Below are 14,867 nucleotides of genomic sequence, written 5' to 3' on the forward strand. Positions count from 1 at the left end.
CTGAGGTGCAAAGTGTTCCGAAAGAGAGTGCTGATCACACCGAAACAAGGAACTGAGATCACAGGGCAAGGTGTGGCTATTTGTGTTGACGTCATGTCCGATGACTAGGACTGTCGAGAGGTTGAGGCCAAAGCCACACAGCACCCCTTGGTGACACAAATAAATTCAGAAGTTTAGAATTATATCAAACACGAGGACACAATCCACTGATCAGTGATGATAGTGGACACTGTAGAAGTGAGATTTTTAAGAAACACGTGGTTGATTAACTGCTGTGGCTTTTGGATTCACCCAACACACTATTATCGGCAGGTGTTAAAACAGACTGTAATTTTGTTTGGCTTCAAAAACAATGAAGTATCTGGGGCCAGAAATGTTTATTTCTTCTCTTTACCAGGCACCAAAAGCAAGTTGGGAAAGGGAGCTGCCATATCTAATTCTGTCTCCCAGAAATGATCTAAGATAAGTGGCTACATGGGGCTTTAACAGCCTCCACAAAATCAAAAATGAAAGCAAGGTTTTTCTAATGACACGAAGCCATGGTAATTAGCTATTTAACTTGAGGTACCACTTCAGAAAGTGTGAATTCAGTCCTTCTTTGCAAACTATTATCCCACACCCTCTTCACCCCCCTTTTAGTGATCTCCATGAAGATCTTTATTTTCTGGGTATTATAGTTACATTTATGTGTGGGAAACATCTTAAAGGTCAGAAGAGGCAAGGGAGCTGGTAGTTTCAGCAGAGAAGCCAACGTTGGTTCAGGTCCATACAGTTGCCTTTAAGTTGCAGACCATGAAGGCAGCACACCTGTATGTGTCAGAGGTGAAACATATGCCTTTGTGGAGAAGGAAAATGTTATCTTGCATGGCGTGATGTGTTTTGAGTATTATACCAGCCCGTGTAAGAAAACAGGACTATCTTCTACCACCGCCTCAATCTTATGAAGCTCCTGGTAGCAGTGAATCTCTGAGGCTGCCACATCATCCCCATCATCAAGGATAATGCCAGGAATTACCTAGACACTAACAAGAGAAATGTTTTCGTACTCAATGCCTTTGTGGGTTCTTCTTCACAGATTAAAAGCATATTCTTATCCTGGGGGAGATTATCAAGGAATGGAGCTTCTCTCTCAAAGCATATGTTGGAACTTGAAGCAGCAACAGAAAACAACAGAGCATATGTGAGGAGGCAGTAAGTATCAGAGGATGAATTGCCATCTGGAGTGCCGGTGGTTAGGCCGGAAAAGTGGATTTCTTGGATACTTAAAGCATTCCCAGGACCCTGGGGATACTTAAAAGCAGAATCAGGGCCTGGCCAACACCTTAAGAGTTTTAACAACCGTTTTATTTGTATCACTTTACCTGGACATTTATGAAGCTGCACTTTAGAAGCCCAGGTGATATTAAAAAAGACCTGGAGAATGGTGCAATGGCTGGGGACTCGTACTGCAGCCATGCCCCTTCTGAAAAAGCATCCAAATCATATATTGGTCCTGTGCCAAATTTTTGTGCTTCAAAATAAGGATGGAATATGCTCTCCCACTGAGAATAAAGGTGATACATGAAAGCGAAGAGCTGTCTACAACTGGGAGTAGTAGCTTCTGTGGGTCTGGGTCCTCTGGTACTTCATAACACTATCTTTGCATCTGTTTAGTACTTCCGTAATAGAACTTTGCCAGGGATGGCACAGAAACCACTCTAGTCTCAAGAGCAGTTCAAGCATGTTTACTGTACTTCTTGTGGGCCCTAGGGCCAGCCCCTTCTTTCTTGTCTTGTACACCCTCCTTCCTATCCCTGGCATCCTTATCCCAGGTTAGTGCTACTGATTGTTTCACCCTCAGAATGTTAAGTCTCTATATAAAGCTATGGTGTTCACCTAAAGGCACTGGGGTTCTCTCTCTAGTCTCCTTCGGGGATTGCCTATCTCTCCCTACACGATCTGCAGGTTAGTGTTCGAAGGGGAGTTGGGAATAGTGCCTTGCTCTTACTGTGTTAAATTTGGATAACACCAATCAAGTCCACTCTCAGTTAGCCCTTCTACTGTACATTTGCCTCTCGGGCTCCCTGCACCTTTTGATCTTCATTCTACTTCTACTCTCCTATCTGCTACCACCATTATTCCTACCACTTTACTACTACTGCTCCTCATCCACGCTACCACTACTCTCCCAATTCTACTACTCCTCCACATTACTACTACAACACTAACACTACTCACACTACTACCCAACTACTATTCCTCCCACACTACTACTCAACCACCCTTCTTTCACTCTGTACCAATCTTCTCAAATGTACACCTTAAACTTACCCTTTCTACCGACTTGTTTCATACATAGGCACACTCCAACTGCAGAACTATCACTTCTAAACCAATGCCTCACCTGCTCCAACAATCTCCTTCACAAGCCGCTGTTCATTCATTCCTCCTGCTGGTCTCTTGGTCTCATTCAACCTCCACCTCTGACCTTACCTGGCACACCCAAACTTCCTTATTCCGTCGTCCCTTGTTCATATATCCCTCATTTTTTAGGCAATGTTTTTCTCTCACTATTCAATCTGGGCTGCTCTCCTTACCCCATGACGTGTACGAGTACGGCAAAGCTTTCAAAAAGGGCTTGAGCCTCACCCATTGGTTACACGATTGTTTGCTGCTTAATTTTGGCATACCACATGTAGGGTGACAGTTTGTGTTCTGAGAGGCAATCTCTCTGCCCGCATCGATAAGTCCTTCTCAGCACCCCTGGTAGTTTAGCCATTAATTACGGGTGTGCAGAACCCCCCGCCCCCTGATCAGCGTTTCATGGCAGAGCAGCACCGTTTGTATCACAACCACGTATGTCAGTGGCTTCCTTCTGCTGCTCTTTTCCGGTCTCGTTCTAGCGGCTGCTCTGAATTGCCTTTTGGTAACATGTGGGTGGTTTGTCTTAGCGTGGGGATTTTCACAGGGTTGGCCAGTGCTGTTGTCTTGTGGGGTTACGTCTTTCTTGTGCATTGCTGACAACCTGTTAAAGTAAAAGAAAGACTGGCGAGTTGTTTGCTCTAGACGCATGGTAGGTGACAAGGGTCTGCAGGCAAGCATTGTGGCAAAAGGGGGAGAGGGCCAGGAATTGGGTCCCTATCTGCTCTCAACGTCCATCCCATGGTAGCTCTGGATGTCTCCCTGGTAGGACTCCCCTCTGGCTGGTGCCCGTCCCCTTTTACAAGGCCAGGGAAATGGCCTGGTCACACTTGTAATGTTTCAGACATTTGATTCTGTGGATACTTGTAATGGGGTTTCAGTAGAAAAAGCCTCTCTTTTTAGACTTCACAAGATTGTTAATTCATTATGCTTTTATTAATTATGCTTCCTATAGCAATGTTGTATCTGTTGCGTGGTTGTGTCCCCCAGGCTGAACCCTGCAGGCTTATATGTATTCTGTTATGTTTATTATTGCGATCAAAAAAGAGAATCTTAAAAACAAAAACAAGGACAAACGTATGCACTATCTGCAGTCCAATCACTGGCTCACCAGACGATGAACGTGTCTCTTAATTTAAGAAGTGAAGCAGTCTTCTCGCTCCCGGTTTCTGGTGGAAAATCTCTCACATGTGGTGCAGGTATCCACATAACATAGCAAGTTAAACCTATGTGTAGATACCTTAGGGTTTCGCCCCCACCCCCACACACTTATTTACAGGCTTCAAACAAGGCACTTTTCTGGTATGCTCAGACTAGAGAACCACACGAAGACTAGCAAAACCTGTAGGCCAGAGAAGCAACAGAAAATAATACCAAAACTCAAAGTTAAAAAAAATAACCTTTATCAGTTGCTGCAGAAAGTAAAGAGCAAACATTAACAAAATGTGGATCAAAAAGAAGAAAATTGGTCAGAAAAAGATTACTTAAGTAAAGCTTAGCGGTGGATTACATCACTGGATACACATTGACAGCATTTGAGGACGGCCTCTGCGGTGAAGTGCAGAGCACATCCACTGAGTAACTAATGCTAAAAGGAGCAAAATGGACTATTATTTAAACATTATTGTTGAACATGATTTTAAAATTGCTACGTATTTAACAAGGATCCCCTTCCTGATGACAGGGAATAATTCAAAGTATATTAATCTATGAATGATCCAATGCGAGAGAAACCAGATGTTTGTTCCTGTCAAGAGGTTACAGGGAATGATTTTTAAACCATGGCATTTAAGCGATATAAAACAAATCAACTGACACTGCAAGTTTCCATTGAGGCACATATTCAAAGACCCACCCTTGCTGACCGAATGAAATGTGACAACAGAAGCAGTGGAGTGGTACAGATGACTTCAGTGGCTAAAAATGACAGTGTATGGTTCTATATTTTAATCTGCATCCAATTTCAAAGTGCTCTTTCATCATACCGGATGTAGGAGCTATTATGAGCGAACATCAAGGGATAATTGAAGCTTAGCCACCTAATTCAGATATTGGTTTCAACCTTCATAGATATATTATTGAGGACGACAACGACGTGATACTCAAGTAGAGGAAAGCGGAAATGCACCAGCATGAAGAACTGAACTCACCATGGGACACAGACAGGTTCTGGCAAGGGTCATAGTAAATGTTGCCATGGTCACTGGTCGGAAATCCAGGATCTTAGGATAAATGTCCAATGGAGACAGTGTCTAGAGGTAGAAGAACAGAAAGGGTGGGAGTGTGAAGTGAAGAAGTATAGAACCTCTAACAAAACATGCTGAAACAGAATTATATTTGTATATAAATGTGTGCATTCTTGCCAATTAACAATGCTTTAATGTTCTGAATTGATGCACTAAAGTAAATGACCCTCATGTAAAATGATGACCTACTGCATGCAACAGGTGAACCAAGTTACAGTAGCTCAGCTATGTGCCTGCAGATGCAAATGTATAGATCAATTCACATTGTTTGAATGGTTTCCATGTCAAATCAAAATTTAGAAACCTTTATGCTACAGAACACCGATATCTGAAATCTCAATTTATTTTAGTGGTGGTGGGTTGCACTGCCCTCCCTATTCACACTTCAGAGAATTACTCTTCCTGAATCTCCTTGTTATTAACACATTGTTCTGCATTTTTACCCAGCTCATTTCCTTCATATGTATTTTGTTGCAGCTCTGCAGATGCTATGTCCCTTATGCCCACCACTCATCCGACTGCACTTCAACACCAAATGAGCACTTGTGCATTTCTCTTACCAAAATATGGACATTTTTTGCATGGTGAAACACGTTGATAATGTAATCATTTTAAGATGCTATTTTAATTGATTTCCCTTGTAATATTGTCTGAGCAGACTGCAGGCTATAAGGCGAGTCACAGAGGAATAATTCCGAATGAGAACAAGCAAATTAAATACTACATAATATATATATCCACACCTCAAGTCCATTCGAAAACGTTCATGCACATACACATTTCACATCAATATGACATTTTATAAATGCCTTTAACAATAGCTTATGCATCAACAAACGGGTCCCTTTTAAGACACTTGCCCTCAATCAAGTTACTCCTCACAAAGCTTTATTTCTATCAAAGTTGATGCTTCTCAGTGATGACAAGTTTTCTGCCACTAATCAGGTGAGAAAGTGTAGCGTTAAAGGCTTATAGTAAAGGGTGAGATGAAGAGGGAGGCAGGGTCAGACAGCAAAGTACGGAAGAAGGCCTATTTTTGAATAGAAAATATATATAGGGTGATCAACAGTCAGGCTGCAAGCAGGTACAGGTGTAGAAATCCTTTATAGTTACAAGCTGTTAACTGTGGTAGGTCAGAATCAGGAGACGGACAATGACTCATGATTTGAAGTCTTTTATTCTTTCTAAAACAGAAAACGTATATAACTAAGTCCTAAAAGAAACAAAGGAAGAAGGGTGCTTGTCACGAAGTTAAAAGGTGCAAACATAAACAAAGTCCTCTTTCCAGAAACTTACTCTAACCTAGTTCTTTCCCGATCACTGAAAAACACACAAAAACAACCAAGACATATTCTGGGCAATTGCCCAATGAATGGGATGGTTGCCGGCTTCTGACTCCCAAACCTTTGCCGATTTACCATAGGCGCTTGGCCTATGGTCACAGTACCCGTTCATATAGTTTGTGTAATACTGGAGTGCAGTCCTAGGCTCCAGCCAGGTCCCTTTATGTGTCTCTTACAATTTTCAGTCTCTGAGTCTTTCTCCCTTGGAAGAGATGGACGTCTGTCTTGCGCCCTCAATCTGGGTTTCTCACAGTCTCTTCCTTTCCCACTCTGGGTTCAGCTTCTTCTTATTCTGCACTCTGTGGCTCTCCTCCTTCACTCTCCCCCCCACTATGGGCTTCTCAGCGCTCTTCCCCACTCTATGGGGTTAGCTTTTTCCTCTTAAGCTGCTCTTGGATTTGGCCTTCTCACTCTCCCTCACTCTGGGGCTTCTCGGCAGTCATCCCGCTCCTGGGTTAATTTCTTCCTCTCTCTCCACTCTGGTGCATGGCTCTTCTCTCCCCGCTTCACGGCCGGACTCTTCCTCTCTCCCCACTTTAGGGCTTCTGTGTTCTCCCTACTTCTTGCCTTTTTCTTTGCTATGCCCTCCAGCACCCGGACTCATGGCGCCACTGCGTACCTGCTTCTGACGATCAGTGCTTCTCGGGAGGGGTGTGTAGTCTGATTGGCCATCTTGATGCAGAGCCGCTTACACGACTCCAACTAGAATCTGCGTCAGCAGCTGGTGACGCTCCTCTCCACAGTAGCTCTGTGTGGGGACTTGTCTACGACTTGTCATTGGGCCTTCATCTCGGCGCTCCGAGTGAACTTCACACTCTCACTTGTTTCCTCGTGCCGGGCTCCTTTGGTTACCCACCCGCGTAGGTTTTCTGCACTCATGCAGTGCGGAATGCAGACCGGGACATTATATCTGACATTCTCTTTTGTCTGCTGGCCTCTCCTCTCCTGGGCACCTTGGCTCAATTGAACTCTGCTGGCTTTGCGGATCTGCACTTCTAATCAGTTGCTTCGATAGTGCTCCTCCAGGGGGCTGCTCTAATCGTCTCTCAGTTCCCTTCCATGAGGACTACAGATAGTGTGAGCCAATAGTCGGATCAGCCATTACAAAGGGGTTTGTAAAGTTAACATATATCTTAGCTACCACATTTCCCCTAAAGGTGTTAGTGTCTGGGGGTAGGCTTGTATACTTGTGACCCTCTCTGTTGTTTTCCTGTTCCGACCTGGGGCGTGCGGCCCCATGTCAGGGAAACTAGGAAAACCCTCTAGCTAACTTCCCTAATGATCCCACAATCCTAAAGGCTTACTGTAAAATTGAGGCATGTGGCGAAAACAGGAACCATTCGGAACTTCAAGTCCCACAAGGCTTTAAATACTGGGACGAGGAAGAGAAGCTCAGAGGTGCTGCGCAGTCGAGCAGCTCTAATGACCCACACCGGAGCGGGACTTTTGAATACTTAAGATCCCCTCCAGTGCAGGCCATTAGATCTCATCAGCCGTCTGAGCAGCAGAAGCACAGAGAAGACGCTGCGGCTGCCGCAGCGTTTCCCGAACTTTGTGGCCCAGAGAGTCGTAGGAGTTGGGACTTTTAAATGCAGAGATTGTCCAGCGGGAGGCGGTGTGGAGGCTGACTGTGCCGCAGAAGAGAGGTGCTTATTCAGTTCTGTGCTGTGCTCCGGTGGCTAGCGAGCACCAGAGCGGACTCCCTGCACAGAAGGTGCGAATGCTGGAGGTCTGACCAAAGCCATCAGGCATTTAAATCCCGAAGCGGGAAGCAGAAGCTGAACCAGCAGTGGGTCAGAAGGAAGCACAGAGGAAGACCAGTGAGTTGGCGTGTATGAGGTAACCCCGGGGCACTCCATGACAGACGGCTGTCTAGAAATAGATTTTTTGAATACTGAACTAATTATAATTAATCAAAGTACTTTTGCATTAATTCTTACACTAAGAGTGGGAAGAACAACCATTGTCAAAGTAAAAAGGGGGCAATATGTGATGAAGGGAACCAGTATTGACCAAGCCAAAAGGAGGGGATAAGACTTGACAAAGCTTATGACCACCATTGCCAAAGTAAAGAGGGGACAATACTTGATCGGGAGACCCAGCATTGCCTAAGATAATGAGAGGCAATAACAAATAAAAAAGGAACTTTGTTTTCTCAAAGGGAGAAGACCAAGTCAGAAACATTATCAGTGGTTAATTGATGAATTAGGAGAGACTCAAAAGGTGGCAGGGAAGAAACCCTGCTTTTAATAATGATCAAGGAGGAGAGAAAGTCAACCTGCATTGTGTGTGTCAAAGAAGTCCGATAAACAAATGGCATTGATGTGTATTATGCCCTTATGAAAGAGGTTATGAATCTGTTGTTGAAAGTTGAAGTAGATCTCACCACTGAGTACATGTTGTAGTAGTAGATGTATCCTGGCAGGCGAGTATACCAGGAAAGGGACTCACAAGTGGTTAGTCCTGGCAGGTTAGTGAACCAGGAAGAAAATGTTTAAGTAGTACATTGTGGTTGAAGGTTGTGGTGGAAAGAAAGTGGCACAGCCACCAGAGTGTGATGATTTGAACTGTGAGAAAAGCTAATCCTGACAAAGTTTCATTGTGTATAAAGAAGGAAGAGACATTGAACCATCAGAGAGTGGGAAGATAAAAGTCTTTTTGTTTGATGAAGCAGAAGATTGTGAAAACTTTGAACAATTACATTGGAAGTAAAACTTTGTATTGCATTTAATTCAAGTGGCAAGTGGGAGGCTTATGAAGTGAACTTTGTGTTGCATTTAATCTAAGTGCCAAGTGGAGGATTCACGGAGTGTAGAAAACTTTGTGTTGCATTTTTTAACAGACATTCGATATTGAAAAGAACCATCTTGACTGGAACTGTGACTTAAGAATCCTGCTTTAATCCTGCGGAAGGGGGATCCGACCCAGGTTACAAGGATACTGGTTTACAAAGTGAATGATTGTTAGGTTGTTGAGTTTGATCAGCCATCTAATACCTGTGTTCTTTCGTTTGTCAGGTGTATTAGTGTGAGGGATAGAAACCTTTTTAGAGTGTTTTCCTTTAGTGTTTAACAGATAGAGACATCCTTGACGGGTATGGGAAAGTGAGGCGTTTCTTTCACCCTTATTATTTAAATAAAGATGGCGGCTTGTGAGAAATCTATCTGCATGTCCGCCTCACATTTCTGACCCCTCACAGGACCCTTAGGCGCCCAAAGGTGTGGGTTACCGCCAAGGTGTCTGTTAGTCTCCCTGGGTGAGTATTCTGGCCCAGATGGTTGTACTGGTTTTGGGTGGAGACTGCATACTTTAACAGAGCGGCTGCAAGAGCTGAAGCCACTGTGGGACACAGGAAGTCTTTTTTTCCTGAAAGTTAAAAAAAGTGAGTCTCTAGCATTGTGGAATGCAGTATCTAGGCAACTGTATTTTGTTGTCCTTCAGTGTGATGGGGTGGATACCTGCTCCGGCAGGAGGTCACAAAGGAATGTGTGGGGTTACATGGGAAGAACTGCAGGGAGTTGTCCTCTGGAATCGACACCCACTGAGTTTGCTAGTTAGGAAAGTTGGTATATGGTTGCCATATACCACCATATGATCAATAGTCTGGCTGACATACAAAACATTTGAAAGGTGCATGTGTGCATAATTGGTGACATAAAAGCAGACACTCTGTACCATGAACAGTGGGGACAGCTGTATCCTTTATTCAAAACGGGCGGTTTTGTGATTCTGCAACTCTAAACCCTAAATAACTGCTGTGCTGCTTGACTTCTGAAATCACACACTGCAATCTCCTGACATCCTAGCATGGCTGTTGTCTTTGCTGAAGCCTTTGTTTTATGATTAATCAGTGTAGAACTGGCACTGTTCTCCCTGTATGAAGACATCCACAGGCATGTCCTGCTGCACTTTCTTTGAACTATAACCTGTGACCCCCGACTAGGGTCACCATTGCTGTATCTGTTTTCCAGTCACTGACTCTTGCTTCTTCGCCTGCATTTATTTGAGGAGGTCTCTTTGACCTGCGATGAGCTCTTTGGCCCATTTCCCTAGGGTCTAATCAAAATTAACGCTGCCAATACTGCAGTCAACTACAGCCTTCCATGCAGCTACACTAAAGGCTATACTGTGCAAGCTCTTCGCTCGTGCAACTTAATCTTCCTTTCTTCATCCTGATCACCTGTTAGGGGCCCACTGACCCACCTGCGAGGAACAGTTTTGCTCTTCCATGTCGAAGGACTCCTGTGCAGAGTTAGCCCATTCAAAACTGAATCCAACTTTTCTTCCTCGTGACTTCATGACTTGCCTCTGCAACCCTTCTTCCTCTGATGCATCTTCTGATCATTAAGGATATCTCCTTAGGGGTTGAACTGTCCCTTGTGAACTACTTAACTACCCAAGAAAACATTGGTTTATTGTTTCCTATGGGCCCACTGACTTGACACTGTCACGCCTTAACTGTATTTCCGCCTCTGTGTTGAGAAAGATTTTCATTTTGTTGCTTTCCTCCCACAGACTTTTTGGCAACTCCCTTTCTTTTTGCTTTGTTTTGACTCCGGACCAGACTTTTTGGAGGTCAGTAAAACCTTCTGCTTTACTTGTCTTGCTCTGTGCTCATTTTTGTGGGGAGGCTGATCAGTGCATAAGATTATCGGTGCTAAGGGATTATGGGTCTCATAAATTTGGCGGTGCAGTAAAGGTTGCAGTAATTCTGTTACCGCCACTTTTCACACAAGGCCAAACTACAAGTTACATCAGTTACATCAATTTAAGTCATCTTAAATTGATGTGCGGTTAGGATACTTTGTATCATTGCCATTTTTTCTTTCCAACTTTTGGGATACAAATGCAATGCCTCCAGGATGGGCTGGTGGCAGCTGATATTTTTTTTACCATGCTTTGAACTTTTTATTTGTGCACATCTGCAATTACCGCCAAATGGGCGTGCCACAAGATTTTCGCCCATCCTTTGGGCATTTTTTGCTTTGCCCTTCTTCCTGCCCTCTCTGGGAAGCACTTTTCCAGTGAAAGCTGTTGCTTTCCTGGGCAAAGTATTGGTCTGTGTGTTAGCCCTGGATGTGCGGGCTGGGAATGTATGGTCCCAGTTCAAATCCTCCTGCCTGAATGTCGGTTGCTCAGCATATTATGTGGCCAGTGGCTATCCATGAACGGATAGCAGTTTGAACGGTGCATATCCAAACCAATAGTGGACCTAGGCAAGCGTCTGTCCTAAAAGAAAACTCCTGCAGCCTTTTAACAGATTGTTGTTGGAGCCAAGACCTCTATGAAGAAGTGCATCCGCTGATGGGCAGAGGATGACCTTTGCAGTTGACCGCTATCAACTCCAGTAACGTCCTGGTGAAGGCCTGCTCCAATCCCTAATCTAAAGAAGAACCTTGTTGGTGCTTCGACCCCTGGACTGGTGGAAACGGTCTCAACCTCTGCTCAAGGATCAGTGTCTTCTGAGTCTTCGGCAGTGTCCGTGGACCAACCAGTGGACTGACCAGCTCTTCTATCCTGGGCTGCCTTGCTGCAGCCATGTCCGTTCCAAATGCATCCTTGGAGCATGGAGGATATTCAGCTTGTGCTACGAGACACCTTTCTCTGGCATTTTCAACCTTCTTGCATCAACAGAATAACTTAAGGTAGATTACAATGCTACTAAATGAGCCAGTGAGAAGGCTTAAAGGGGCTATAGCTCTCGCTAGGTAGCTCGAACGCCATGGAGGCTAAAAGAAAATACTGGAAATGAGATAGGTCCATCGGTCTAACAAACAATGTGTTTTCTTGATCTTCGGGGCCAACAGGATCTGCTAATAGCCCATGATCAGATCAAAGTTTGAGATATACTTAATGGGTTCCATTTGCTTGACCATTCCATTAATTATGGACATTTGGTAAGCATTGAATTTCAGTATCTCATTCACCTTCCAGTAATTCATGCAAAATTGCCAACTGACCTCGAGTTCGGATAAAAGGACAATAGGCAATGACCCTGAGAAGGCTCAATAGGACAGTTCCAGGATTTTCTTGACTCTTAACTGCATTCCAGCATGCGTCCCGAAGGGAGAAGGGTCGGAATCCAACTGACATTCCAGGCAGTTTCTCAATTTAGTGGTCAAAGACATGGGCCCATCTAGGGCAACCACAGAATAGGGTGACTACAGAAAATATCAAATAAAAGCGGCCAGTAGGCGCATAGGTCTAGTTTCTGGTCAGCTGAAAGGCATGCAGGGATTCATTCTGCCAATGTCAGTGTGCAAACAGGGGTCCTCAAGAGGCCTTGCATTGGGGCTCCTGGTGTTTCTGCCAAGCATTCAGTTACTTGATGTGATAAACATGGCTGGTCCTCCGGTGGTCATCCTGCTGAACCCATAAATTGTGGTCACTGAGCACTTACATGATTTGATATGGTCCATGCCACTGGGCATTCAACTTATTTTGGCACCAGCAATGAAACAACCAACAGGTCTCCTCTCCTACCTTGAACTTTCTCAGTTGCGTTCCTTGGTCATACAACCTCTTCTGTTTCTCTTGGCTGCCTGCAATTGTTGCTGGGCAAGTCTGATGATTCTTAGCCGATCTTGGATAGTTTGGATGAATTCTCCAGTCCCTATCGCTGTAAACTTGTCTCCTTCCCATCATTCCCTTACAATTTCCAAACTATCACAAGGCTACCTTTCATAGAACAGCTCAAAGGGAGAATAATTTGTGGAAGCTTGCATTTTTTTCCTGGAAGCAAACAAGGGTCAAGTTAGCAGCTTATCCCAGTTTCTGCAGTTCTACGACAACAATTTCCTGAGAAAGTTTTTCAAAGTCTACTTAAAATGATCCACCACCTCGCGCCAGTCTGTTGCTAGAGGTGTGGAGGGTCTCTATATTTAAGAGTCACTTTATCTTAGTTATGATTTGAGACATAAAGGGAGTACCCTGATCCATGTGCATCTCCTTGAGAACCCTACCTGGGAGACGTATGGTAGCACATATTCAATCTAACTCTGTGTGGTGTTAGTCCTCATACAGAATGCTTCTGGGTAGCAAGCAGAACAATGCAAGTTAACTCGAAGGTAATACTTCCCTGAATTGGACGGGCTCAGTGGTCTCATGCTCCCCATGCCAATGCGGGAAGAAAGATCCTCGATGATGGGCAAAGGCAGGCAGTGTGGCCCACCCAATGTCATACCAGGAGGTATTCATGGGACAATCCAGGCAATATTTTGGAATTTACCAATATATTCCGGCCATGAGAAACCAGGTAAGCACATGTTCCTTCGTTTTGGTAGCACTTGATGTCCTGCCAAGACATTGCAATGAGCAAGGACTAGGGCAACCATGTGAAAATGGAAAGGCACCAATAGTCGATGCCTGGTCTGGCTATGCCCCTCACATTGATAGTAACACAATACAGCAAACCTTATTTACCACAAGGTAAGGGCCCCCAATGTTCTAACCTCCTCTGCAGAGACAATGAAATCAAATGCAGACTTTAAGGCAGAGTCATTGAGTTGGGTAGAAGACAACTCTTTCCTAAGCGTGGATGGATCATGCCTCAGGGCTTCAGAGGACAATGGGAGGTGAGGGTTAAGCTTCCGGTCTTCCCATGTGGTCGTTATTTCTTGCTCCAGAAAATAAGAGGAGCCAAACCCCAAGCTGATCCTCTCAGCCATGTCCAAATCAGGGTTTTCTTCTCTGCCTGAGCAGGGGTGTATTGTCCACATATTAATTGGATCATCTGGTATCCTTCCTGCATCAGGAATCTCTGAATCCCATAATTACAAAGGAGGCTCTATCTTTAGTGTGGATCAATGACACTGAGCCCCCACTTCTAAGCCATGCTTGACAACACGGACTTGGGAGCCAGAAGTATGCAGGTCCCTTCTGCCAGCACCACCTTCAAACCCTTCAGGGTCACCTCAGAGCATGTCCGTACTATGCATATCAGTGGAGGCAATGGTAGCTCAGGTGTGGCGTCGTGCTCTGGGTGGGATGCACACTAGTCTCAATTTAGGGTCCAGCTCGCCCTCCATTACAGTCTTGGCGCATCCTATTTCAGAGTCAACCTGTCTGTAAGGCCAAACGGGATGCACAAGGGACTGGACTCAAAGTGTGGTTCAAGGGGGTTGCAGATAAGCCAAACAAACTCAGAAATATCAGAGAAATGAAGTCATGAAGTTCACAAAAGCAAGTCTCTCAAACTGGGTGAGATGTCTTCTTACCTCCCAGAAGCGCTTGTTATGGGTCTCCGAACCTTCAAAAAGGTTTCCCCAGGGGTTCCCCAACCATGTTGTCAGTACGGTTCCCCCAAATCTCCACGAATGAGCGTTGCTCTCTCCTCTGCCATCTGAAGGGATAGATATGGTTTAAACTTAGGTTGACATGGGGCAACACTCCAAGTGTCTTAAGATGCCCTGCAGTCTCCAGCTTTTGTTGTCTAGCATCCTCATGATCAGGCCTCCTTGCCTAGATCTCGGTAGTCTCCAGCCTGCCTTGGGCCAATGGCCTCATACCTCTTATTTCTGGCTAGGGGGCTGCACTACTCCTTCTCTGGTGTTACCACTTGTGCTATTATAACACTTCCTCTTTTGCTGCCACCACCTCTGCTGTTGCAACCTCATCCTCTGCTGTTACCACCACCTCCTTTGCGGTCTGATGCTCCAACTGTGTCACAATCTCCTCCAACTACCCACATTGGCTGACAGAGATTTATGGATTTCATAGCATTTTCCTTGAACTGGGATTTAGTAAGTGGCTGCACATGTGTTTGGTAATTAGGGCAGGGTTGGCATTGGCTGCAGCTCCTGGGTGTGCCCTGAGTCACTTTAAACCTAGTTAGCCGACCAAGCCTTTAAAAGGCCTGTCCCCAGTCTTAGATTTTAGT

At 44.8% G+C, this 14,867-nt stretch overlaps 1 protein-coding gene across 2 annotated transcripts in view; it reads right to left on the reverse strand.

The window, feature by feature from the left end:
- The window catches only part of ERCC2 (ERCC excision repair 2, TFIIH core complex helicase subunit), a 1,037,455-nt gene that overhangs the window by 413,837 nt on the left and 608,751 nt on the right, over positions 1–14,867 (reverse strand). For both annotated transcript variants that reach the window (XM_069644679.1, XM_069644680.1), the window contains exon 15: positions 4,551–4,652. In XM_069644679.1, coding sequence (XP_069500780.1) covers positions 4,551–4,652 — 102 coding nt within the window. The remainder of the gene's footprint in view (positions 1–4,550; positions 4,653–14,867) is intronic.

Source organism: Ambystoma mexicanum, chromosome 2p, assembly GCF_040938575.1.
Source record: "Ambystoma mexicanum isolate Mex_15411 chromosome 2p, UKY_AmexF1_1, whole genome shotgun sequence".
Taxonomy (NCBI): Eukaryota; Metazoa; Chordata; class Amphibia; order Caudata; family Ambystomatidae; genus Ambystoma; species Ambystoma mexicanum.